Below are 27,683 nucleotides of genomic sequence, written 5' to 3' on the forward strand. Positions count from 1 at the left end.
TCATCTTGTTTGTGTTTGTTGTTTTAATTTAAAGCCTGTTAGTATCAGTGCATTGAAACCTGCCAAGATTACTCAGCGTCACATTGAATGCCATTTATTACCCGTGTGATTTTTAGATGCAATGTATTTTAGGTGATAGCTTTGACTTTTGAGTTTGTAAATTTCAGCATTATAATAGATTCCTGGCAGAATTATTGTGTATTTTAAAGGAACTAAGGGTATATACTAGAGTGGGTAGCCATTCCCTTCTCCAGGGAATCTTCCCAACCCAGAGATCAAACCCAGGTCTCCCGCATTGCAGGCAAATTCTTTCCCATCTGAGCCATCAGGGAGGCCCATAGCAGGACCTAATACATACCAACTACTTAATAGATTTGCAAAATTTAACTTTTTTCCCAGCATTCACTCCCTTCCACCCTGGCTGGTCTATTTTACCAGCAACAGCATTCGATGGCCACCGTTCTGTGTCAAATCAAGTTTTGCTTTTATGCCCCCAATCCATCACTTTTCTACTTCCTGTTTGTGGTATCAGATCTAATTCTTTATGTCCTTGATCATATAGACCCCAGAAACCCTGTCTTGCCCTTCCCTCCCTCAGCACACATGGCAAATTCAAACTGAAGTCGTTGGGATTGGACGTCAGTAATGTTCTACTTCTGTCAGATTAGTTGCAAGTAACGACTTCCGACTTGATGTATAAAGTGTTCTCAGTGTTTCCCTAATATTTGGAGCAGTTTAGCAGTTTACCTCTGGCTCACTGTTGACACTATTGAAACATGTGTGTATATTTCAGTATAGATAAGCATATATATGGGCTTCACAGGTAGCTCCGTGGGTAAAGATTCCACCTGCAAGGCAGGAGATGCAGGTTCAGTCCCTGGGTTGGGAAAATTTCCCGCAGGAGGGCATGGCAACCCACTCCAGTATTCTTGCCTGGAGAATCCCATGGACAGAGGAGCCTGAAGGTCACAGTCCATGGGGTCGCAAAGAACTGGACATGACTGAGCGACTTAGCGCAGCACACAAGCATATGTGCATATACAGATATAATCCAATTAATACTGAAAGGAAAAGATGCAATAGAAATTATTCCTCCCATCAAGAAATCAGGGATTTCTTCTGCTTTCTATAAATATAGATATTATATATGTATATATATATGATAATAATGTATTTTAACAATATACATAATATATTGTTTTTCAATGATTCACAGTTCTACAGCATACACAGCCATGAATATTCAACAGCAGCAACCCCTGGTCATTTTTAACTTTGGTTTTGCCATTTGGGGAAATGAGTGATTAAGTAGTAGGTTAAGCTATGAGACAGGACGTCTGACTGTTTTATGAACCATGAGTGGACCAAGTGCAGAAGGTCAAGGTTAGAAGTGTTATATTATGGAAAGAACACTATTTTACACTCAAGGAATATTTCAAAATGTTGATTTACAAGGCAGGCTCTTACTGTGAAGTCTCTCCTTCTGCGGGGGTCAGAATCCACCAAGTGAAGAACGGGCACGTGCCTGCAGAGTTGTCTTGATCGACCTCTTCCAGGGAGCCCAGATACGTGTCTGCACCAACCTGAACATTCCTTTGGGATTTATTGGGTTCATTAAAACCCCGCCTCACTTAGCACCGCCTGGTCAGTCTCTCTGCTAGGCACTTTACCTACATTTTCTCTAATATGATGCTTCAGCTGACAGCCAGTGGTTTAGAATTCCTATTTGTCTGTGTAAATTATTAAAACAAATATTTCCAAATTGGCATTTTAATTAGGTTTTCAAAAATGCAAATTTTTGAAGTGTATAATGTCTTATTTTCTCAGATAATCTCTATTAACAAATATTCTATAAACAAACAGGTTATTCCAGTATTTTTTAAATTCACAGATTTGCACTTCTGTGAATACAGAGGTAGCTGTCTTGTGAATAGACCAAAGTATGCTCTGTAGTATATCTTTGCTCTATAATTCAATTCTGAATTCTAAATATGAATCTAGGCTAGCAGAACCAAACCTCAAGAAGGGACAGAGAGGAGTTTTATGAGCTTAGATCACTTGCTTCATCATATTTACCTTATTTACCTTCATTATTCAATACCTTACTCAGTATAGGTCTAATAACTGATCTCTATTTAATGAATGTATTTTTAGTTTATTGAATATAATGAAATGTAAAGAAATTTGGAATAGAGAGATATTAACTGTTCTAAAATCTGAATATTCTGTTAAGGCTTAATTTTTAAAAGCTATGTAAGTTAAAATTGCATAGTGTATGAAATATGTGGTACTAGAAGTAGCACCATGGAGTTTTCCATACAAAGGGCGTGCATTTGTATTTTTTCTGTTCCCAACCCATGGAGGCTTCAGATGTTTTTCTCAAAGTAAGAGCATCAGCATTTCCAGAAGTGAAATTCTGATGCAAGAAGCAACACTGGGGTAAATGGTAACGACACAACTCTTTGTTACCCACAGTCCTGTCTACCCATTCAATATATATCTTGATGTTTATTAAAGTCAAGATAATTTTAAGATAAAGAAAATAATAGTAAACATACATTCATGCCCTAAGTGTAATAAATTCTTTTTTAAAAAAATGAAAGAGTGAAAAAGCTGTTTTCTCAAGGAGCACATTTTAGTCTGCTTTATAGGAAACATGTTAAGTTTGCCGGTTTTAACTTCATACTATTTTCCAATAGTATTCTTACTGCTGAGCATATACAGATTGGAACAAGCAAGATATTGTCAGAATGTTTCCTAATTTTAAAAGCAGAAATGGTCAGTTCAGTTCAGTTCAGTCGCTCAGACGTGTCCGACTCTTTGCGACCCCATGAATCGCAGCACGCCAGGCCTCCCTGTCCATCACCACTCCCGGAGTTCACTCAGACTCATGCCCACTGAGTCGGTGATGCCTTCCAGCCATCTTATCTTTTGTCATCCCCTTCTCCTCCTGCCCCCAATCCGTCCCAGCATCAGGGTCTTTTCCAATGAGTCAACTCGCAGAAATGTTAGTCATAAATACTTTTTAACAGACAGTCTTAATTTGGGGCCTCAATATTAATACTATAGTCAGTTCAGTCAGTCAGTTCAGTTGCTCAGTCATTTCCGACTGTTTGCGACCCCATGAACCGCAGCACGCCAGGCCTCCCTGTCCATCACCAACTCCTGGAGTCCACCCTAACTTATGTCCATTGAGTTGGTGATGCCATCCAACCATCTCATCCTCTGTTGTCCACCCCACCTGGGTTTGCATGGCAAGTGGCCAAAGAATGTATGGTCATACCATGTTCTATGGTTTCCAATGATCTTTCACTTTTCTCTCTTCAACTAGGTAGAAAGGGCTGAACTCACATAGCATCTACAGCTCCCCTCCAATGCCATGTCTCTTCCTTGATGTCTTCTTATCCCCTATGTAGGAAGCCCCAGTTGCAACCTTAAGAGAGGGCCCTTAACTGTATGTATAATAAAACTCAAATGAAACCCATATCTCAGAGGAAGAGAGGTATATATCTAGAAGAATTAACTTACCTTAGCAGTAGAATCAGTGTATATTTATTCTTTGTTCCTCTCAGCGTGGTGGATAAAAAAAGAAGCCTGAGTTTTTCCAGACTTTGGCTCTCCTGAACCAAAGGGGAACTTCTAAATGAAACAATTCCAGAATATGTTCCTGCTAAATTGCATTCTTATAATTAGAAGAATGAGATGTTTCTGTGGAAGCAGCATAAACAGCCAAAGAGTTGATCAACTTATTCTTTCTCTCCATGATATTATGCTGTCCGTTACCTGATTTCTAAGATTTTAGGGTCAAACAAGGTAATGGGTATACATGAATGAATACCTTTTGCAAAGCATGACTCTGACACAGATAATAGTAATTTAAAATGTATGTTTAAAGCTCACTATTATTTGCGGACATGTTAAACTGCACCTCAGATTTCAACCCAAACTTATTTTACTTCTGAGTTTTCTAAAGAGGCACCAACCAAAATTTTATTTTGGTTCTTTAACTTTTCATCAAAAGAGAAATTGGTAGCAATACTAAACTCTTGATAGGCCTATCACCAGAGTTTTACGAATGCCCTTTCTATACCACCAGGCGGATAATAAAGTAAGTTTATAGTATGCTCTGGTGAGTGTAACTTGTTTTATTTTGCTTTTATCTCCCTCTGTTTTAACATCAGCCCTCTATTTCCTGACTCCTTACTATTTTTCACTTTAATTGGTTTGTTGTTTCAAACTGGATGTCGTTGGCCTTGTTGTTGAAGAACGTTTCAAGAGGGAAGTAAGAAAGTGTGGGACAAATACTGGCTTTGTTAATTTGGCGCCAGCTGATTTTATACCTGTAGCCAGGAGGGCGAATGGTTCTCTTGGTATGGTTAATTAAATCCTGCACTGATGGCTTCTGCTGTGGATGTGAAGTCACCCACCTTGTTGGGAGATCCTCTGGTCCAATAGGGTTGATCTGGCATGGGGGAATCATTTTTTAAATGTTCACCTTTGTTCAGGTAGCTGATGGGGGGCAAGAGGCTGGTCTGTGTGCAGCTGACCTGGTAAGATCTGTAAGTATAATTTGGATGGGATCTCATTCTAGGTTGTTTTAAAAGCAAGGTGGCAGGTAAGGAAGTGGCACAAACAGGAGCCTTTCTTCTCTCTTCTGTCTGCTAGAATTCTTTTCCGTGAGAAAAAGGAAAAATCCCAGAGCGTTTTGTTTTCCTAATGCTTCTTTGGATTCTCACCAGTAGGTTTTTACAGTCTGTTGCTTGCCTCTCAGATTAGAAGGATGCTGGCATATTTTAACAGTTTCCTAGGACTCAAACAGCCTTTAATTAATGACAAATTGATGTTTTGGAACGTTACCAGAGTATGAGAGACGGAACAGGGAGGTGGGCTCCTTTCAGCTTCCGAATGCAGTGAAATCCTAGAACGGGGGGCAGAGGTGTGCGTCTCCTGCAAACAGCCTTGGCCCATTGGTGTGCGAAGGAGGTGTCTCTGTTGCCGTAACATTCCACTGCCTTCTCGTTGATGACCTTCTATATTCCACCTACTCGTGACTGGGAAGGAAGGGGGCAGGTAGTCTTGAATCTTTAAAGCCGCCGGGGTGCTGAGTAGCTCAGGGATCCGGTGATTTGTAGCTGGATTTGCTGGTTTTAAGCCTCTGGTCTCCAGGCCTGTCAGGTATGGCTGCCCGTGTTTGTAGTTAAGTTTCTTTCCCGTGCCAGCTTCATGGCATCTTGCTGCCAGAGTCTGGGACGTGGTGGAAAAGAGCAGTTCTGTGAAAGAATCACTCAGACTGGATGCATATTTTGAGCCAAAGTTCGTTTTCAAAGAGGGTCGAGGGAGCATCGGAAGGGTTTTCCCTTTGAATCAAGGGATCTTAGTTATAGGTTTGCTGGTTACTCAATCCAGAGCTCAAGGCAGAAAAGGAAGAATGGACTGTGGGCTATGAAATGTTTGAAATGTTAACAGTTACTTACGTAGGCAGATAGTCCTGATCCAAGAGGGACAGGAGCAGTGATGGTGCTCCCTCTGCTCACCGGCACATCTGCTGGGTGGCCGGCTTCGGGGTCGGTTCGCTCCCTGTCTTGCTTTCTCCAGTGACCCGGAAAGCTGGCATTTTGGTCTCAGAGAGGCCTGGGTGACTGTGTGCTGTGAGTTTCTGTGCTCTAGGACCCTGACCGTGCTCTCTCTTCTCCTCTGTGCAGGTGGCACATGCCAGAGCCCCGCTCTCCCAGCCCTGGTCCGGCCGCCAGCCCCACCTTTGCAACCGTCGCTGGACATTAAACCGTTTCTTCCATTTCCTCTCGACACGGCGGCCGCAGTCAACCTCTTCCCCAATTTTAATGCGGTAAGTCCTGCGCCGTCTGCCTGGGCCAGGGTGGTGGGCACTGGAAAGCGTTCAGGGCCAGGGGTGAGCTGGCCACGGCCTCCCTTCTACTTTGCGCTTTACTCCGTAGCTTGGCCGAAAGGATGACTAGGTTAGTTGTCTGCCTGGTTGTGTGAGGTCCCCAGAGCCAGCCTCCTTTGAGAAAGAGGAACAGAGATTGTATCTGATGGGGTGGGTCATGAATCTGTGCCTCCCTTTTAGTGTCTTTCTGGGCAACACTAGCCATTTTATTAGTTTCTTTTCTATGCCAAGTTCAGTTTAACTGAAAGGTAATGAATGTGTTAGAGAGCATTCGGATTCATGTCGATGTCTAAAAACTTAAATGTATGTTTCTTCTCTCTGGGCCTTCTACTTTAATTTTCAAATCTGTTACTTCTTTTCTAATTTAATAAAGAGGACCCTGATCATCACACCAGAGATAGATTCTATGCATAAAGCACATTCTCCCTCTAAATTTAAAAGCAATTAGGGTTCTTATGGTAGAAAGAATTTTTTTTTTCTTTCTTCCCAGACACAGTTCCTCAACTTAAGTCTTTCTTAAATAACCATGTTTTGGGAGCTTTGTCAACAGCCTTCTCAACACCAGCACAGTACTTACTTGCCTCTGTTTTCACTCTTGTTCATGTCTTTAAAAGTTAACAGATTCCTCATATGCATCATCATCCCTTTTTTTTTTTTTTGTACAAGCACTGAGAATATTCTTAGGATGAAAATAGAAATAAGGGTTGAAAAGGTTAGAAGCCAGTTAGTGACATTGTTTTCTAATATCTGATTCATCTTTCAATGATTGTTATAATGCAGGTCTGAGTTTATCAATGACAGAACTTGTCAACACAACCAAGGCCAAGGGGATTAAGATGTAAGGTCTCTGAAGGCCCAGTGAGCTAAATAATACAGGCTTCTTGTTGCAACATCTGACCTCCATGATGGATTAAAAAGAAAAAAGCAGTCTGTCCACATTTAGGTCATTCTCCTTGAGGAGACAGAAGTGGGTCTCTTTTGCTTTAATTATGCTTCATCACAGGACTTTGGCCCTGCCAAGGAGAGGGTACGGTTCTGTGCTCGCCTTTACTGAAGGACACTGGAGAATCACAGTGGTTGCTTTGCTTTGGGGAACATGAAGGATTTTCCATAGGAGTCTTATTTTGAAATGGATGAGCCATAAATAGAGCAGCATAAAGATCATATTTCCAAAGTAAAGGTTTCTAGTTCTAGGTATTTCAATAAAAGTAGAGGAAAACCTTGCTCAGAATCAGATTTGTTGGTCGTTGAGCGACCACACTAGAGTCCTGGGCTCCCGCTCTCTGAATGGCCTGCCTGCTCCACTGGTAAGTGGCTTCTTGGCACCATCTTCTTCCCAGACACTGGAGCCGATCCATCAGGTGCTTTACCAGGCCTCTGAGACCACTTGGCCTCCTGTCACTCACAGCTCTGGAGAAGCCGACGTACAATTCCTGCAAGGTTGCCAAAGACTTGGTTTTAAACTTTTGATTTGCCCTTTGGGAACCATGAAAAGTGAAATGACTAATTTGATTGACAGTGAGTGTTCTTTGTCATTAAATGAAGATGAGTGATATATTGAGTTATAAGACAGTGAGCAAATCTCTTTATCCTCTTTGCTGCTGTTTCCTCATCTTTATAAAATAAAGGGAATGGACCTGATGATCTCTTCCTTTGGGTTTATAATGTTCAAAATAGTTGTGCTTTTGTGGACAAAGACAGCATTGTGTGGTGGTCCACTTGGCTTCTGAGCTAGAGTGGCTGGGTTCAAGTCTTAGAACTGCTTCTCACCATCATCATGGCCTTGGCTAGGTCCTATAATCCCTATGTATCTCAGTGTCCTTGCTTGTAAAATGGGACGAATAACTAACCTATTTCCTAGGCATGTGGTCTTGATCATGTGGGTTAAATCATTTAGAACGGGGCTCATCCTATAACAAGCGCTGTTTGAGTGACAGGTATTATGTTCATAAGTAGCCTTCTTATTTTGAATGTGGAAGTTCATTGACTAATGGATTACCAGAGTTTTACTTGATTACTTTTCTTATGTGATTGATTTGGACTTGTGCTGGTGTTTTTTCCAGTTAAATCAAGAGACCCCATGTTGCTACACTTATTGGCTATTTCCTTCCAGTGCTGACTAAATCACAACCAGTCCAAAATTAAGTCAGTCTGTGTCTCCAAATGAGTGAAAAGTTGCAAAGCCCCATATCCTGTAATTCCCAGATGTACAGAGCATCTCTTTGAGTAACACCCTGAGTTCTTGCTTTTGTAGCAGGTATGAAAATCTCAATGCACAAATTCAGGGTATATTAACTATAACATTTTATTGCTGTAAGTTGATTTTATTTCTGGTTCAAAAGCTCATTCCATGAGTCTGTAGGGAAATGAAATTTAATTGTTTCAGAATGTGCTAAGGATCTGGAATCTAACAGGCTATCTACCCAGCTTTTGGGGGGAGAGTTCGTCTGCTCACCAAGGGATGGATCTACACAGGCGATTGTGGGATGATGAACCCCTGATGAACGTGGCTTTTTGGGCCCCAGTTCTCCACTGCGGGCACACAGACGTGTGAGGCTTCAGTGGCCCCGCCCACCCAGCTGTGCCCCAGTGCTGCTACCTCTCTGCTACCTCATGGCCCTCTTTCCTCTGACCTTTTGACAGAGTCCATGATGGTCAGAGACTGTCTTCTTGTTGTATTCCTTCTCTGGGGATGTGAGTACAGAATCGTCTGTCTATTTGGGGTATGCTCTGGCAGGATGGCAAAGGGAAAAAAAAAAGTAAGGATATGCAGGTAAAAAATACATAATTGGATATATCTGATTATTATCCTTAAATAGGGTTTAAACCATTGAGTTCAGATATGGGTCAGGAAGAATCATGAAACATCTGGGAAAAAAGAAGTGCAGTTAGGAGAGAAAGAAACAATGGCTGTAGGATGGGAGCTGAACTGTGGATACATAAAAGGACGTTGAACAAAGCCACTGGGATCCCTTAATCTACTTACAGCCAAATCATGAGGAGTAGCAACAGAAGCTGCTACCTTCACCTAGGATTGTTGTAGCCAGTAGCTTTCAGACAAGAGAAGTGTCCTTGACTTTTTCTCGTACCCCCACCCCGTACCTCCGTCTCTTTAGACAATGGAGTCTCAGTGCTTAGGACCACGCTTAGCTCAGTGATCCCTTTCTGCATGTGCATTTCTTGAAAGGAACCAATCCTGGAAATAGATTAATGCTATTTATTGATAGTAAAGAAATATTCATTTCCTAAGTAGCATGAATGTGGTCCATTTAGTCAACTGCTAGTTATCAGGCGTCTATTATATGCTAGGAATAGTGATAACAAAATTTATGTTGTGACCTCTGCCATGAAATAATTTATAAAGGAGAAGCTGGACAAATAAAGAAATATTTGTGAATGCAGTTTCTTTTATAGAGAATGATGTGTAATATAGAATGGCCACTCAAGGACAGGAGTGAAAGGTTGTCTTAGTGAAGGTTTGGTGAGAAAAATAGAAACTATTCTCGGCGTGCAAACAGGAAGGGAATTAATAGAAGGATTTAGATGCTTACAAAACATTTGGAGGTGCTGGGCAAACAAAGGCCAGAGAGGACTGGTGCTGGCTCTTGGTTTTTCAGCTTGTTTTCATGGAGTCAGGAAGTTGCAGAAATACAGGATGCCCAGTAATCCCAGTTACTTTCATCCAAATCCCATGCTTTTTGATTTTTCAAAAGATAACAAGAGATTATAACCCGTTGAAATAACTATGAATCTATTATTCCACACAGATATAACAAGAGAGAAGGTAAAGCCTTTACTTAAAATACAATGAATAAACATAGGAAAATGAAAATAAAAAATTACCATTCTGCAAACATTATTCAGCAAGAGACATCAATGGATGATAAGCATACTAGATGAAGGTGCAATAGGGAACATTGAATTTACATAGTCTCCAAATATTTCCACAAGCAAAAGGAATTTTATAGTGGAGACACCTAGCAGGCAACACTGATCTTGCTCAAGTGATCAATATTGTCATCCGTAATTTGACAAATACATATCATGTACCACACAGTAGGATGTGATGATGTGACAGCGTCATTAATGTGGTATCCCAAAGACATGTATCCCAAATCTTCAGTGACTCTTAGGCTGAACTTCGCGGGCAGAGCCCTGTGGGGACATAAACCTTGGGCTTCCTGTCCTTAGGATGTCAGGGGACCACCCAGAAGGAGGGGCAGTGAGGGGCTGTCAGCAGAAGACAGGGCGTAACAGCAGGATGAAAGGACTGTGGAATCCAAAATGCGAACGTTTCAGCAATTAGAGCAAGAGGCTAAGTGCCCTGGAGCCCCAGTGTCCTGTTCCATGAAAGAACAGTGACTCAGTATCGCTTAGGTTTGTTATCAGAGAGGTAGCTGGGCTTTAAAACGCTGGAGGTGGAAACCAGGAATGGACTTGAGTGAGTAAGACCTTGGGGTACCGTTTCGATTGGACCTAACCCATAAAAAATGACTGTTCCCAGACAAGTTTCTCCAAGGGTTTCAGAGCTGCCTTTCTGATTTTTGTTCCTCTAGCATACTTTCTCATATTCTGCTCAGCAGTCATGACAATAATGAGCATTCAGAGTGTCATTAAAAAGCTGTAGCACTTGGAGGATGTGTTGATGAGGGCCGACAGTGAACCTGGCTCCCTGCTCCCCTCCCATGACCGGGTTTCTAGTTGGCATACAGATTAAATGGGTAAGCTTGGCCTCATGCACCTGCAGATGCCAGATACTCAGCAAATACCGAGTCTCGTCTCTTCCAGAAGATGCACAGGGCAAGGTGAGGAGGTCGCGCAGAGGGCAGGAAGGCAGAAAGGTGTGCAAATGCGGGGGGAGACGCTTTTGCTTTGCAGGGTGCCCTGACTAACATGTTTTTGAACATTAAAAACGGAAATTAGCATGTAAATTTGACTCCGTGCTCTTCCTCTGTGTCATATTATTTCATTTCCAGAGAGGGAACACATGGGAAGGAAGGAAGGGGAAAAGAGAGAGGCCGAGAGAGAAAGAGATCAAATCCTAACGTCTGACATCATTTCTCAACAACAGCAGTAACCTTACAGACAGCTAGCCCTGTACACTTGAATGTGGTGTCACTTTCAGCTGGGAAGTTTTGTCCGTTGGGGGCAGACGAGTGAACGTGATGTGTTTTATAGGAATGCTCCCCATGTTTGGGGGTGCCTGCGAAGAATCAAGGGAACTGTGTCAAGTGCAGAGTCTGACTTAGCAGTCCAAGGACAGGGCCTGAACATTTATGTGGGCAGAGGGAGGGGGCGCCAGGAGAATGATGACACGCATTGGGCAGGCCTCTCTTTCCCGTCGTTTTGCTTGTTTGCTGGCTGGGCTGGACCTTCGTTGCTGCCTGGGCTTTTCCTAGTCACAGGGGGCGGGGGCTGCTCTCTAGCTGGGGCTTCCTCGTTGCAGAGCTCAGACTCTGGGGCATGCGGGCTTCAGAAGCTGGGGCCCCGGGCCCTGGAGCCCCGGCTCTATAGCTGTGGCACTCGGGCTTCGTTGCTGCGTGGCAGGTGGGATCTTCCCAGAGCAGGGGTCTAACCCAGCTCTCCTGCTCGGGCAGGTGGATTCTTTACCACTGAGGAGCCCCCTGAGACAGTTATCAGACACTCCCGCAGAGCGTGTCTTCACTCACTCAGCAAACAGTTATTGAGGCCTACTATGTGCCGCGCCCTCAGGATTCAACCGCAGAACTACGAGCCGAGTCTCTGCTACTGTGGAACTCCCTCCTTTGTGTTTGTCTGGTGGGGCTTTGGGGACCTTTGAAGGTATCAATGACCACAGCTCTACCTCACATGACCCTTGTATGGTTGGGTTTTAGCTCCCAGAAGAACTTGGAGCCTTACTTATTCATTGTTCAGGGTATTGGTTATAGCCGCCAGTAATGAAATACTGATTATGGACCAAGTATGTAAAATCATCACTTGCATCCCAACTGAATAAAAGCAAATCTATTTCCTATGAAATTTTTAAACTTTTATGTGCATTGCAATTTCAAAATTGTTGTCGAGAAAAATAGATGAGTGAGTTTTTCATTCATTTACTCACTGAATGATTTCTTCATTCTGTAAAACTTCAAGTCTCACTGGAATAATTCTATGGACTGAAAAATCAGCCTCTGCAAAGTAGCTCCATCAAAGCCTGTGTGGTGGGATATCCCGGGCGGTCCAGTGATTGAGAACCTGTGCTTCCGATGCAGGGTGTGCGGCTTCAGTCCCTGGTTGGGGAACTGAAATGCCACATGCCATGCTTCACCACCAAAAATAAATGAATCTTTAAAGAAGCATCTATGGAAAGGATAGTGCTAATAAGAACAACAGAGAGTACGAGGAGGGGTAAGAAGTAATTCATCTTACTCGCCGATTCACTCTCTGGGCATTTATTAAGCACTGAGGGTGTGTCTGACACCCTAGTAGACCTAGAAATATAAAAGCAAAGATAAGAAGAGGAAGAGGTGATGAGGGAGGGACGGTCTTTGTGACTATGGCATCAACCAAGTTGATTTGTCACTTTTTTAAAAGAGTAACACCTTTCTATCAGCAAGTGGTTAAACATCTGGATATAAGGCACTCCATTAGGCAATGAGCTCTATGCCAGCATTTTGTTGGGAAAGTGGGGTAGGGTAGGGGTAGTTAAAATGTTCTATAAAGGACTCAGTAACTAAATCAGCAATTAAAGTGCTACCTGAGGTCAAGGGAAAGAGAGGTCACTTGGAGGGGAGCAAAGAAAGCTGCATGGTATTGAGAGAATAGAACTGAAACAAACACTACACTACCATATGTCCAATAGTTGTCTAGTGTGAGTTCGATGTGTGAAGCGGGGCACCCAGAGCCGGTGCTCTGGGACGACCCAGAGGGATGGGGTGGGGGGGAGGCGGGAGGAGGTCAGGAAGGGGGGACGCATGTACACGCGTGGCCGACTCATGTTGCTATATGGCAGACACCATCACCATGTTCTACTTTAATCCTCCAATTAAAGTAAATAAATTGACTTTTTATAAAAAAGCTATATGGTAAAGGTTAAGGTTGAATTTAGGATCTGAGATCAGTTCCATATTTACCTTGTTCATTAAGGTACAGAGCTTGGAATATCACAAAGACTCAACGCACGTCTATTTTTAACTGAAGGGTGGTTGACTTACAGTGCTCTTTTAGTTTCAGGTGCAGAACACGGCGACTCAGTCATATGTATATAAATATATTCTTTTCCACTGTGGTTTATCCCGGGATGCTGACCGATTATGGTTCCTTATGCTATGCAGAAGGTCCTTGCTGCTTATATATTTCACACGTGGTGGTGTGTGCTCGTTACTCTCCAGCCCCTGGTTTATCCCTCCCCCAGCCCTCTTTCCCGTTTGGTAGCCATAAGTTTGTGTTCTGTATCCCTCAGCACACATTTCTTGAGTGAATGGGTGGAGGGTAGATGGATGCAGATAGACAGATAGGTAGGTAGACAGACAGAAAAATGCGTGACAGGTAACTGATAGAGGAGAAAAAGTCATCCCAGTTGTATAATAAGAAACATGAAACTTTAAAAAATCTTAGTACTCACTGCTTCATACATTAGATCATTTCTGTATAACAGAAGTTATCAATTTAAGCAATTATTAGGAAACATAGGAAGCATAGCATCAAACTATCCCCTTAATATACATTCGCAATCTTGTGTTGGGTCATATGTTTATTACTCCAGCTTTAGAAAAGGAGAGTGGTGTAAAAATCCCAGTACTGCCTACAGAGTATAATCTAAAATTAATCCTTTGTATTTCTCATCAACGACTTCATGTGAGTCCAGAAGGGCTGTCACCATAAAATGTTGGTGAGGCACTTTAGGACTTTAAAAGGACAGCTTTAAATGTGTTTTAATGTATAGAGATTACTCTACACCCTTAAACATGCATTTATAAATATTATGCAAATGCACAATATGCATTTATAATATATGCTTTAAATATGGTTAAATATACATTTATGCATTAAATATGCATTAAATATATGTTTAAATATGCATTTATAATATTATAAGTGAATGACACAAATACAGAACTCAAAATAGGAAATTTCAAGGTTTTTTTTTTAACCTTCGGATATAAACCCGTCAGGATCTTTATTTCCCACATTTAAAGTGGAAAGCCTGCCATGTTGACTGGCACGCTCTGTCTCCTTCCCTTTCACAAATCACTCTGACTTGTGCTCGCACCCCGCCTGTGCACTGCCCCCTGCTCCCGCTTTGGGGTCACCCCCCCTCTCCTGGCCGGTGTGGGACTTACAGAAACAGTGTTCATCACCCCTCTGTTTGTCTGGTCCAGAGAGCTATCAGTTAAATTCAGTTTACACATCAGTAACTGTTCCTATGAAGTTTTTGCAGCTGCTGCTCTCAGTAAGTTAGGTAGGGAGCCAAGGTGAGATTATGGGTAGAAAAATAAACCTACCTTTCTTAGTCACAACTGGTGGAAGGTGTGGAAATTTTGCAGATGAAAAATGCCATAGTAAATACGGTATTGATTACTGAGTTCCTTGCCCTTTGAAGACAAATGTAGCAGATTTCTAGCCAATTCTGTGCATTGTGTTTCATATTTGTATAGCAAAGGCATCTTAAAAAACATGTGGTTATTAAATCTTTCATTATATGTCTTCATGTTGAAGCAGGTATATAATATTCGCATGAGCCATACCTCTTCCTGTGAACCAAAAATTTTAAAAGTCGAGAATACTTACAAGGACCCTCAAACACAGAATGACTTAAACACGGAATATCTAGGCTTGAAAATAAAAGGCTAAACAATTGCAGACAACACAGATATTTTTCCGTTTTAACGCTTGTGCACACTTTGACCAAGAAGCCTATTTCCCTCTTACTCCAAACATGCTGTGATGAGAACGCATTCCCCTCTCTGGCCTCCCCTTGGCCTCATTCTCTTCTCAGGGGCGGTTAGTGGCTTCTGTGTCTGTCCTTCCAGTGATATTTGAGGTGTGAGCATGTTTTTCTCACTAAAGATTGAGGCATGATACACATTATACCTTTGTTTTCCTTTCTCAGCCCATCGAATCATAGGGATTTGAAGCTTTGCTGTTGCAAAAGTATATATTGGACCTGTTTGCTTAGTCTGAATTTCGTACTGTGGTCCCGGGCCACTATGAGGACCCAGATAAGAGACCATCTAAGCTCCTAGTTTATTGTGGGATCCAGAAACTCTCTGGGTGATTTCCTGCTCCACACGTATAGACACGTTAAAAAGGAAAGAAGCGTTTTAGAGTTAATTTGTGTCTGGTGCAAACCACTTATTTTACAGAGAAGCCTAGAGTGATGGAGACATTTCCAGTTTCATGGCACAGAAGTGGGAGAGCTAAGAGAAAACAGACTCCTGACCTCTCTCTCACTTGGGTGCTTCTCACCGAATCAGATCACTGTGGGTAGAATTGTGTGCCCGCAGCATTCATAACCCACGGTGCCTTAGAAATTCGATCATACTTGGAAATAGGGTCGTTAAGGATATACTTTGTGAAGATGAGGTCATTAGGGTGTGCCCTAATTTATCATGACTGGTATCCTTATGAAAGAGGACATTTGGACCCTGAGACAAGCAGAGAGGGCAGATGCCATAGAGACACAAGGAGAATGCTCTCTATAAGCCGAGAAGAGACCCAGAACCCACCCTGCCCTTGCGGCCCTCAGATGCACCCAACCCTGCTCACACTTCGATTTTGCACTTCTCACCTTCAGAACTGCGAGATAATACACTTCTGTTGTTGAAGAACACCCAGTTTGTGATACTTTGTGGTGTCCACCCAAGCCAGAAAGGATTCTTAGAGCCATCTGGTCTACCTACCTACACTGGCACTCCGCAGTGTTTCTGACAACTTGTCACCCAGCTTCTTACGTAACTGTCTCCTATGACAGTAAATAAGGCTACCCCTGGGAGAGAGGGACTCTCCACCACTGGTCACACATGCTGTAAAGAAGTTCTCTATTTGGAGCCACTGCAGGCTCCCTGTAACTGCTATAAACCAAGGAAGAAGATAAAGCACGATATATTGCTTTTATGAAAAAAAATTATTGATCACAAACTAAGCAATAAGGGCTATTAAGGAATGCAATTTTATACCCACCTTTAAAAAAATCCGATTTCATAAGGGCCTTACGTCTTAAAGGTGTTAGCTGGATGACATTGGTAAGGAAACCCAAAGGTTTGGGGTAACATAACTTGCCCCAATTTTATATATATGTATAGGCTTTCCTGGTGGCTCAGATGGTAGAGAATGCACCTGCAATGTGGGAGACCCAGGTTTGATCCCTGGGGTGGGAAGACCCCCTGGAGGAGGGCATGGCAACCCACTCCCGCATTCTTGTCTGGAGAATCCCCATGGACAGAGGAGTCTGGCGAGCTACAGTCCACTGGGTCACAAAGAGTAGGACACGACTGAGCGACTAAGCACAGCACATTACATATGTGTGTGTGTGTGTGTGTGTGTGTGTGTGATATATACACACACGCATGTATCTATTCTTTTGCAGATACTTTTCCCATATAGGTTATTACAGAATATTGAGCAGAGTTCCCTGTGCTTTATAAGTAGGGCCGTGTTGATTGTCTGTTCTATATATAATAGTGTGTGTGTGCTAATGCCAGCCTCCTAATTTATCCCCCATTTCCCCCTTTGGTAACCAGAGTTTGTCTTCCAAGTCTGTGAGTCTGCTTCTGTTTTGTGAATAAGTTCATTTGTATCATTTCTTAGTTGTACTATCTTTAATCAATTGTTAGAGCCTTAGTATGCATTACAAGCTAATTAACTAAATAATCTTTAATTCCTTAGAAGGCTTAGCTCTAAGATAATAAACTATTTCCTAATTAACATCCTGGCTGTGATTGGACAGTTATGAAAAAGAATATCTAGAGTTTCAGTCACGCTCACAAACATTGATGTTGAACATGGCCAGTCATTGTTAGGGGAATAAATTACTTAAAGTGATAATAAATTTAAAAAATCTTCCCATCCTAGTAACAATTTTAAGACTCAAGACCTATCTTCACACATAAGAAAAAATTACTAAATTTAGGTTCTAAAAGATCTGAACTCTAGATCTAATATGTTATCTTTGTCAGAACCCTGAGTCCTCATTATCTCATCTGTGAAATGAGAGTAATCATATTGATCACATAAGAGTGTCTAAAGATGTTAAAGATGAATATTACGTGTTTCTGTATAATAAGGACTTCTATTGAATTCTGAATTCTGGGCTCTGGTGTCGGGACCCTAATGAACATCTTTTACAACCTCCCGAATGTGATTCCTTTGCCCCTTAAAGGTTGAGAATCACTGAATTCCACTCTGTGGCCAAAATTGGTGGGAAAATCCATTTTCACAGCAGAGCACAGATGAACGAGCAGCCTTCTCAGACTGTCTTTTGAGGGACGCTCCACACCCTCCTAACGCGAATGCAAAGAACAATGTTAACGCTGTTTCTCATGGCTCTTCGTCAAAGGAATGAGAACGTTTTGCCAGCAGACTATTTGGTTTTATGACTCACTGCTTCTCAAAGTATGGTTCTCAGACCTGTATGTACTGGTCCAAGAACTGATTCCAGGTCTGCAATGAGATAAGTGCTGAGATGGGAGGGCGAGCAGCCTTTAGAAGATTACAGCAACTTAGGAGAGCAGACTGACATCTGTTGATGCTAATACAGAGTTATGACTTGTGTTTTGCATATCTTTGTCATTTTTTTTTTTTCTGGTCATTCACTTCCTGAATCTGGGGCTGTGACTGATGGGAATGCTGGCCCATCCGCAGAGGGCGTTGGGGAGCAATGCTCTGTTACTGTTACGGCTTCAGGGCTCCATCTACATGTTGCAAGTGAAGGGATTTTGAAGCTGTTATTAAATTTAGGTAAGTTGCACGGTGTATGGTTGAAGAAGCTGCAAATGCAATTTGACTCAAATTCTTTTACTCTACCCAATTTCCCTGATCCTGGTGAGGTGTGGCAATGGCGGGTGGCTCTCCCTGAGACGCATAAATCAAGACAGTAGTAGCAGCAAAAGGGGAATAATTCACACTGGGCTTTGTCTGAAGCACGCCCTTTATGCCACATTTTATCATGAGTTTTGGGGAATCATAAAGCGGTAAAATTAACAGTTAATTCCTGAACTGTCTTTTTGAACACTCTGAAATGAAATTTACTTCAAGGACCTCACTGAGGGATTTTAGAGAACTAAAGAAAAAAGGAAAATTTCAGTGACTCTACATGAGGGTAAGATATTTCATTATTTTGATTTCTAAATCCAAATCATTTTTTAAATAGAAAGTAGAATAAATAGTCCAGTACTACAGTAAGTTGGGAACATTTTTACACCAGTTTTTCAAAAACAATCCCACAGAAAAACAATTAGTTTTATGCAAACATCCTTGTGTTCTTCAGAGCATCTCTGTGTATCTACTGCTTTAGTGTTTCCATGACTTTTGTCACCTGCCTCATTGAAAAGCAAGTCTCTGCTCTTTTAGGAATTTGGGATAGGAGGAGGAGGCAATCAGCCCTCTCTGGCGCTTTGTACATTTACAGGTATATCTACTCACATAGATGCAGCTTGTGTGAGATGGGCCGTAGGGGAGAATGGCCTTGTTTTTCCAGATAATTCTGTTTTGTTTTGTTTTTTAACTAAAAAAAATTGGAAAGTACTAATTTGATTTTCAGAATCAACTTAATTAATTTTAACTGAATTCCCTCTTACACTACCTCTCAGATCCATTAACATGTCCTAGGTTGAGATCCTGCTTTGGAAAGCGGCAGCAAAATAAAGTAGAATGATTTTAAGCTCTGGGTTTGTTTTTATTTTGCTTACCTAAAACCATAGTAAAAAGTTAGAATTTGAAAAAAATACATAAACACGTATGTGGATATATAGTTTATGCATATACATATGCTTTTCACTGGGGGCCGTGGTGTGTTCATGAAGCTTAACTTGAAGATGTTCACTGCAGCATTTATTACACTTATTTTATTGAAGTATATAGTTGATTGATTGACAATGTCGTGCTAATTTCTGTTATACAGCAAAGTGATTCTGTTATAGACATATATATATATATGTGTATAACATATATATGTGTGTGTGTGTATGTGTGTGTATATGTATATATATATATGTGTGTGTGTGTGTGTGTGTATACATTCTTATTCATATTCTTTCTCATTATGGCTTATCCAGCAATGGTTTATTAGCCAAAAAACCCCCAAATACATAAAAGCTAATGTGGTTATCAAAGGCAAAATAGATGTATAGATATTGAGATCTTTTTTGAAAGGTACCTTTAGGGGCATTTGAAATGAAAGAATTGTTTTTATGTGGGAATACCATAAAAGCATAATGTTGGGTGGGGAAGAACACAGGTTGCAAGTTGCATACAGAATTATGGAAAGCTTACGTGTGCATTTTTAAATCGCGTGGCAGTGAGAGAGAGCCTGGTGTCAGTGATTGACAGCACAGGCTGGGAGGCCGCGCGTCAGGCCTTAGCTGCAGACGGCTCTGAGGAGGGCGGGACACACGAGTCCTGGTCAGGGAGGGGAACCTGTCTGTAGGGCTGCAGTGTCCAAGTTTTCTCATTTTAAAAAAGAGATATCTGGAAAAAATAGTTATCAACATAGCTTTTCATTCTAAGTAAGTGAAGTCAAGTCGCTCAGTCGTGTCTGACTCTTTGCGACCCCACAGACTGTAGCCCACCAGGCTCCTCTGTCCATAGGATTTTCCAGGCAAGAGTACTGGAGTGGGCTGCCATTTCCTGCTCCAGGGGATCTTCCTGACCCAGGGATCAAACCCGGGTCTCCAGCATTGCAGACAGACACTCTTACCATATGAGCCACCAGGGAAGCCCATATCTCTCACTCTAAGGAAGCAGTACATAATTATTATATATTCTACGTCTTTTATGTATTGGAAAAACTTCAAATTTTGTATGTTGCACACATCTTCAGCAAAACACTTCATTGCAACATGTACTACCTATAGTACATGATCTGCTAAGGGCTCAGCTGATATTAATACTTAGATGTGCCCCTCATTTGCATTTTCTGACCAGTGTGGCCCCAGCTCTGAGATTTCTGTGTCACACCTAGGACTTCACTTGCTGAAAGGCCAAAATTAGTATCTAGGTTAGGATCTAGGTAGAAAGGCTAATGCACTGACTCTTGTTACCTTCTACGCTAGGTGAGATTACAAAGTCACTCGGAGAACATGTTGGCCAAGCTTGGCAACTTATTACTAAAATAAAATTTCAAGTTTTATTAGTGTAGACATTATCCTTTAAACACCTGCACATTCGGTAAAGGCCAGTGAGGTTAGTAAATTGTCTGGATTTTATTATTAATACCGATTGTAATAAAATTTGATTGAGGTAGTCCTAGGCTCTATCAAGTTTTGAGCATAGCAGGGATGATATTTCAGAGTCATGGGCAAATTAATATCCACATTTAAACACTGCCCTTTGAATATTTCTGAGAAGTGGCCAACTTTATTTACACATCCTTTAAAGCAAGTTGCTGCAGACAGCAAATGTACAATGTTGAGTTAGCACTTGATTTTCTGCTGAAAAGTCTTTGCTTTCCAAGGAATTGCCATACTTTTTAGATAAGCATCACATTCTTTTTTTTTTCCCCCCGGGTGTTCACAGGCTTTATTTTTTATTTGATATACATGTTATTTATTTTGATTGGAGAAGGATTGCTCTGCGGTGTTGCGTTACTTTCTGTAGTCCCGCCGCCTGACCCAGCTACATTTGTGCGTATATCCCTCTCTCTGGAGCCGCCCTCCTTCCCACCCCATCCCTCTGGGTCGTCCCAGAGCCCTGAGCTCAGCGCCCACGCTCTGCAGCCGCTTCCCGCCAGCAGCTGCTTTATCCACGGGCGTGCGTCTGTCAGGGCTGCTCTCTCCACTGGCTGCCCATGTCCACACGTCTGTTCTTCACTTCTGTGTCTCTCTTCCTGCCCTACACGCAGGTTCATCAGTACCGTTTTTGTACATTCTATGTATATTGGGAATTTTTTTTTTTCCTTTTAGAAGCAAGGATTATTGAGTTTACTACACCATACCTGTCATACAACTTCTTAAAGAAGTTAAAGAGTCCAATTCAAAGTTCATTGACTGGACCTGTCTATACATCCTAACCATGTTTAGTAATAACTCAAAGAAGTCTCTCATCACCACTCAAACAAGAGGGAAAAAACTCCAGACTGCTGAGATTCCAAATACAAACAGAACCAAAGCACTGTTTCCTCCACGCAATAGAGTTTAGTGATTGCAAATGCACTTTATGGAATATGCTAAGTTTTAGTTGAATGAAAATATCATAAACCCGTACAGAAATGAGGTGATAAATTATAGGCTTTTAGCCTCGGAAATTTCCTTCACTTTTTTCTTTTCAAAAATGTCACGGAGAACAGACTGGTGGGTGCCAGGAGGGAGGAGGCTGGGGGAGGATGGAGTGTGAGGTGAGGTTAGCAGAGGTGAGCTTTTATGTACAGAATGGATAAGCTACCGTGTCCCATCACAGAGCACGGGGGTCTGTATTAAATATCCTGGGACAGACTGCAATGGGAAGGAATATGGATGTATAACTGAACCAGTTTGCTGTACATCAGTAATGAACACGAGACGGTATAGCAACTGTCAGAGAAGGCCATGGCAGCCCACTCCAGGACTCTCGCCTGGAAAATCCCATGGACGGAGGAGCCTGGTGGGCTGCAGTCCATGGAGTTGCTAGGAGTCGGACACGACTGAGTGACTTCACTTTCACTTTTCACTTTCATGAGCTGGAGAAGGAAATGGCAACCCACTCCAGTGTTCTTGCCTGGAGAATCCGAGGGACAGAGGAGCCTGGTGGGCTGCCGTCTATGGGGTCACACAGAGTCGGACACGACTGAAGCGACTTAGCAGCAGCAGCAGCAGTAGAGCAACTGTACTTCATAAGGGTGGCTGAAAACTATATCACTGGAAAAAGTAAAAATATAAAAGCTAGCATACACCTTAAAAAGGAAAACAGCCCGCATCGACTTCAGCAAACTTCGAATCTGCTGACGACTTCATCTGACGCCTCACAATGACTTTCCCTCTTTTCAAAGTCGTATGCACTGTTCCGAGAAGCTGTGGGTTTGTGCAGTGAGGAGGAAGCACTCTGCGCCTTGGGCGGCATTCCTTGGTGTCTAACTGCCCTGAAAAGTGTCAGGGATCTGACAGGAGAATGTGCAGAATGGGAAGCCTGAACAGCTCTCGGAATCCTTTTGAAAGCGTGATCCACTGTGCTCTTTATCCTAAATAGCTTGTCACTAGCAGATGCCGGTGAGCTATTGGAAGGAATTTTGAAAAGTGTATCCCTTAAGGACGTCCACGCCTAATATAGACAAATGCATGAATGTAAGCACTTCTTTCACCCCTGCTTACTGTGCTACCCATTCGACCTGGTTAATAAGGCTCCAGAGGTAGTTGGCAGCGAGAAGGGCATTAGCTTGACTCTTGGAGAGGGCCAAGTAAGCTTCAAAGAACATCCTGAAAAAACACTCACCACAAGAGCAAAGGAACGTGTTTCAAACTGAGTTTTGGCTCTTGGAGTCATTTCTGGGATTTAAAGTTGATGACACATGGGATCGGTTTACATTTAATATACAATGCTATAGGTGTCTGGAAGCATTGATTCCGTATGCCATGCCTCATTCCTGCTTTTATTTTGGCCATCCTTCCCACACGTTCAGTCTTTGAAATATCAGGATTCTGAATGCTTCCCTGCCTGTCGCATCTATGAATCTTCTTGCCAACTTCAATGTTTGACTGTAAATATCGTAATTAGTTCTGTGATCACTGTCTGATTCCATATTTAGGACATTGGCTTGCTTCAGTGGAGGTTTTCTATCTTTCTGTGGATGTATTGGCTGGTTGGTAGCCATTATTTTTAACTGATGTTGACAACTTGTGTTTTTCAGTAGAGGATGTAGAAGAATAAATCGCTCTAGTTCTCTCTCCTATCCTGGGCATATCTGTTCCAGTTTCTTCTTTTTCTTTCTTTTTAAGAAAAACAAAAGTGTTACAGATATGAAGTGGTCTACAAAGCACCATTATAATAAAAACCTGTATTTTATTTATACTGTTTAAGACAAATATGTCTTTAATGTGGAACACTGATCGCAAGGACTTGACCTAAGGAATTCTGCCTCAAAATCATTAGTTTCTGTTTCATAATTATGAGCTTTGCTCCCATAAATATTGGCTCTTGATAATGTGAGTATCAAGATGTGAGTATCAATAAAAGAAGCATATATATGAAATGTGAAAATGTGTTTATGAGCTTGATTGCTGGCAAATCATATAGAGCCACAAATCATATGAACTAGTAAGGGATAACTATAAACTAAAACTTCAATAATAACTAGTCTCATTTAGGGTTTTTAGAATGTAAAGATTCCATTGTTTATTTACATTTTAAAGTATAAGATATTCATACTATTGCCATTAGAGTAGGTATTACTTGCTTGTTGGCATTAACAGTCTTCATGGCCACTTCAAGAACAGGGCAACTTCCTACTTCTTTGCAAGCTTTGACTCATTCATTAAGTCAATAAATATTGTTACCATTAAAGTTATAGTCATGGGAGCTAGACAATGACCAAGAGTTTGTCTTTCTCTTTAAGATCTTAGATTCTTGATCTAGGGAAACTGGAAGAAATTATTTTGATATATGAATGATAGGCATTTATTATGTGACTAACATAACTCTCAGAGATGAAAATAGCAGAATTTATAAATATTTGTGGAATGTTTAGAAGAAATGAAGGATAAAGCTCATAATTTAGATGAGGAGGCAGGCAAAAGAAACCAAAACACTTCATGTAATTTTAGTAGTAAGTTCAATACTATTAATTTGACAGATTGATTCCTTTTAATGAATCAGTGGGCTTTTATTTGGACAATGTCAAAGAATTGGACAAAATATTCCATCCCATCTCATTCTCTTTTAGCTAGCTTGCACTTATGATAAAAGAGCTATATCCAATTTTACATTCAATATAAATTAATTAAACTTGGTCTTTGAGCTATTTCAAATATACAGTAACAGGACTGAAACTCTAAATATTTTCTAGTTCTGAAGAGCTGTTTTGCCAAGATTCCTCCTTGTATAAATGGAAACTCTTAGGGAATGGGTTTCTTTCAATATATCCTCAGAAAGGAAATAAGGGTGACTTTTGGTAAGAAAGCTTTTGATGTGGTTGGACAACCCTTCTGAGGCAAGTTCAGCAAAATTCCGTGATGTCAGCCCGCTAAGTAGTTTCTGTGGACATGAATTCACGACCACTCCCTTCACCATTCTCCAAGAGAACATAGTGTTCACGGTATGTTTATAAACTACAGTACCAAAACCCGCTGGCGCTATCCAAATAGAGTTCTTTTCTTCCAGAACATTCTTCTTGCTTGCCTTCTAAGCTTGTTTAGCCCACAGTTAAGCAGTCTATGTGCACACAGTTCTAAGCAATAAGGAAGTATCTGATGTAACACACACTGTTATTGACCACATTATTGTTATGTAGTATGGGGCCAGTGCGCAGCTAAAGCAGATCACCCACTTCTAACGGAGTCGGAGGCCAGGCTGGCGCTGCCTGGCTGTGAACCCCACGTCAGGGAGCACGGCTTAGAGCTGCAGGTGACGGGTGTGGGGTCAGAGTCTGAGGTCTGTGTTCTAGGTGCACTACAACTAAATATGCAGTGATGGGGAAGTTACGTGGTCTATTTATGCCTCAATTTCCTCATCTGTAATATGGAGCTGATGCTACTAATCGCCTTGTGGGTTATTTGTGAGTTAAATGAGATACCACATAGTTAAGTGAGCTAACACCGTGCTGGTTTGGAGTCGTCGTGAGAACGGCAATGACAGTCTCTTCTCTGTTATTTCTCGATAGGTCTTTTCCACTTCTTTTGTCACATCCTTAAATCTGCTGAACTCCTGTTTTGGGACATTTTGATTAAGTAATCATAAAAGATGGTAAGACTCTCACAGAGAGTAATTGGCAATCTTTGTTTGTATCGGTGTTTATAGCAAACGAAAACTGTAAGCAAGGTTGTGATTCCCTGCCTTCTCTTCCCACCTTGATTTGTGGGAGAAGCAATTTGCACAGCAGATCTGCAAGAAGTAACTGCCTGCAGGCCTCAGCAACTCCAGACCGCCCAAGTCTCTCTGGAGTCTCATAACCCTTCGAGTCCTTTGCATGCAAAACATTCTCATAAAGGAGATTAAATGAAGTGCTCTCCAGATTTGTCAAGTCTTAATGAGAAAAATCACTTTAAAATAAATTTTAATAAAGCATCTTAAGTAACAACTTAATCAGTTGAAGTTTACACCATTTTTCTTAATAGCATTCAGATGAGAAAGATCAATGATTATTTTATTCTGCTCAGCCTATAAAATTGGTAATGGATGACATATAATATTATAGCACATAAAATCTACAGTTAACTGTAGGCAGTTGTTAACTTGTTTTTTTTAAACTACATTTAAAATGAAAAGTGATGTACTTTAAGAAATTATTTTGTTCAACCAGTCAGGGATAAAAAAGAAGTAGCACTTTTTACTACCACAATTAATTCTGTGGGTAAAAGAAACAGACTTGGAACAAAATCATTGTTTTAGGGATTCAGCTGTGTTAATGGGTGTTATATAATTAGCTGTATTACCTGATAGTCTTCAGAACTTAGAACGCTCTTGAAAAACAAGCGTTTGTTGCGTCCATCCTGTTAGTCGCTCAGTCGTGTGCCATTCTTTGCGACTGCATGGACTGTAGCAGCCTGCTGGGCTCCTCTGCCCATGCGACTCTCCAGGCAAGAACACTGGAGTGGGTCGCCTTGCCCTTCTCCAGGGGATCTTCCCAACCCAGAGATCGAGCCCGGGTCTCCTGCATTGCAGGTGGATTCTTTTCTGTCTGAGCCACCAGGGAAGCCCCCAAAATGCTCTTGAAAAGTAAGCATTCATTGCATCTGTGGTGGTAATTAAATTGAAAGAAGGAGGGAAATAAGAAAGGAAGCAAGAAAGAAAAAAGGGAGGGAGGGAAGGAAAACAGGATTGATTCATCACTACCATTTAGCCTCTTCTGCCAAAGATGTGGAGGTCTGGAAATGATTTCCAGTAAGATCATAAGAAGACGTTCATGTTGAAGTTTTGTGTAGTTTTTATTACATGCTATTTAGGCAATCCGTTTAAAAGATTAGTACTGAGAAAATGACTGTAATTTGCTTAAGAGCCATATCAGGATTTTGATAATGAGAATTATTCTGGACATTTGGATTGGCTGTAAATATAATATTGAGATATTTAGATTTGGCTACACCTGCTGTTTTTCTTGACTATTCTGTTTTGCTTAGAAATTAGAAACTACATGTGTCATTGGGACGTTGATTGCCAATTGAAAAGATCTCAGTAACCTAGGATGAATGACAGCTCACAGAATCACTTTGGACTGGCCGTCACTCTGCCCAGCTCTGACTTCAGCAGGCCGAGGAGTCTGGCAGCGTGGGCCTGGGCAGTGCCGTCCTTATACACAGAAACCCAGAACTTTCCCCTGCCTCCTGTGTGCGATCCCTAAGCTGAGGCTGTTGGCTCCAAATGCTGGCTGAAGACATTCCCAGATGAAATATGGAAATGAAGCATCCTAAGTAGGCCTCTGAGGGTTGAAAAGTGAAGACGTTAATTTCATTCTTTGTCACTGCCTCTGAAGTAGGTGGAGGTATAGACTTGTCAGAGCGAGCAGATTTTCTCTAGATTTGACATGTTCTCCACATCCTCTATTTGACAAGTTTCCCACAGTCCTGGTGAACACACAGTAGACACCCACTTAGTATGGGCTGAACGAATCAGTCTTGGCATCTCTGGCTGTTAAGTTCTTTTGCAAATTTGCAGCTTACCTCTGAAAATGAAGATGTGGTTCAAACTGAAGCGTTGCCATTTAGCAGGTGTAGTCTTCAGTCCATTTATTTCAGCTCCCTTAGCAACTGATTCTTTACGTATAAAATAAGGATAAAAGTGCCTAAAATAGTAATAAGCAAAATTCCCAATCCAAGAATGGTTTATACTGTTGTGCTGAGCACAGTCCCAGGTAAGTAGGTGCTCACTGAATGGCATTTCCCTTCCTTTTCTTCCTCAAAACCGAACCCACGGTTGCCTTTCATTCCATGGTTTGTTTTCACATCCCACAAGTATATAGCACTCTTCCTCAATTTTTGAAAAGAAAAAGCCATTTAAAAATCTTCCCTAAACTTTTCCTTCTTAAAAAATCTAACATGGCCCTGTGGCCACGGGCAGCTGCTCTGCTTTTAGGCCTCTTCCCAATCTCTGTGCACTAGGGCCCTCTGAGTTTAAGGAGAAGCTTATGTCAACCCAATTCTTGCAATTAGCTGCCCTTTGACATAGAAGACAAATTTGAAATTCAAATGTATTGAACTGTAAACTAATCAAGTGCAAAAACTAAAAAACCTTGCTGGTGTAAGAGATGCTCGCTACATTTTTAATGCTTTATTTTATTTTATGAAAGTGTAGTTGACATAATGCTGTGTGAGTTTCAGGTGTCCAGCAAAATGATTCAGTTTTATGTATGTTCTCTTATAGATTATTTCCCATTATAGGTTATTACAAGATGTTGAGTAGAGTTCCCTGTGCAGGTCTTTGCTGATTATCCATTTACGTGTAGTAGCCTGTGTATGTTAATCCCAAACTTCTAATTCAT

General features: G+C 41.5%; 1 protein-coding gene across 4 annotated transcripts in view; it reads left to right on the top strand.

Annotated features, from left to right (window-relative positions):
- Positions 1-27,683, top strand: part of ZNF385D (zinc finger protein 385D) — a 931,118-nt gene that overhangs the window by 670,843 nt on the left and 232,592 nt on the right. For all 4 annotated transcript variants that reach the window (XM_043893475.1, XM_043893476.1, XM_043893478.1 and 1 more), the window contains one exon: positions 5,703-5,845. In XM_043893475.1, the coding sequence (XP_043749410.1) occupies positions 5,703-5,845 (143 nt within the window). The remainder of the gene's footprint in view (positions 1-5,702; positions 5,846-27,683) is intronic.

The sequence above is a fragment of the Cervus elaphus genome, chromosome 32, assembly GCF_910594005.1.
Source record: "Cervus elaphus chromosome 32, mCerEla1.1, whole genome shotgun sequence".
Classification (NCBI taxonomy): Eukaryota; Metazoa; Chordata; class Mammalia; order Artiodactyla; family Cervidae; genus Cervus; species Cervus elaphus.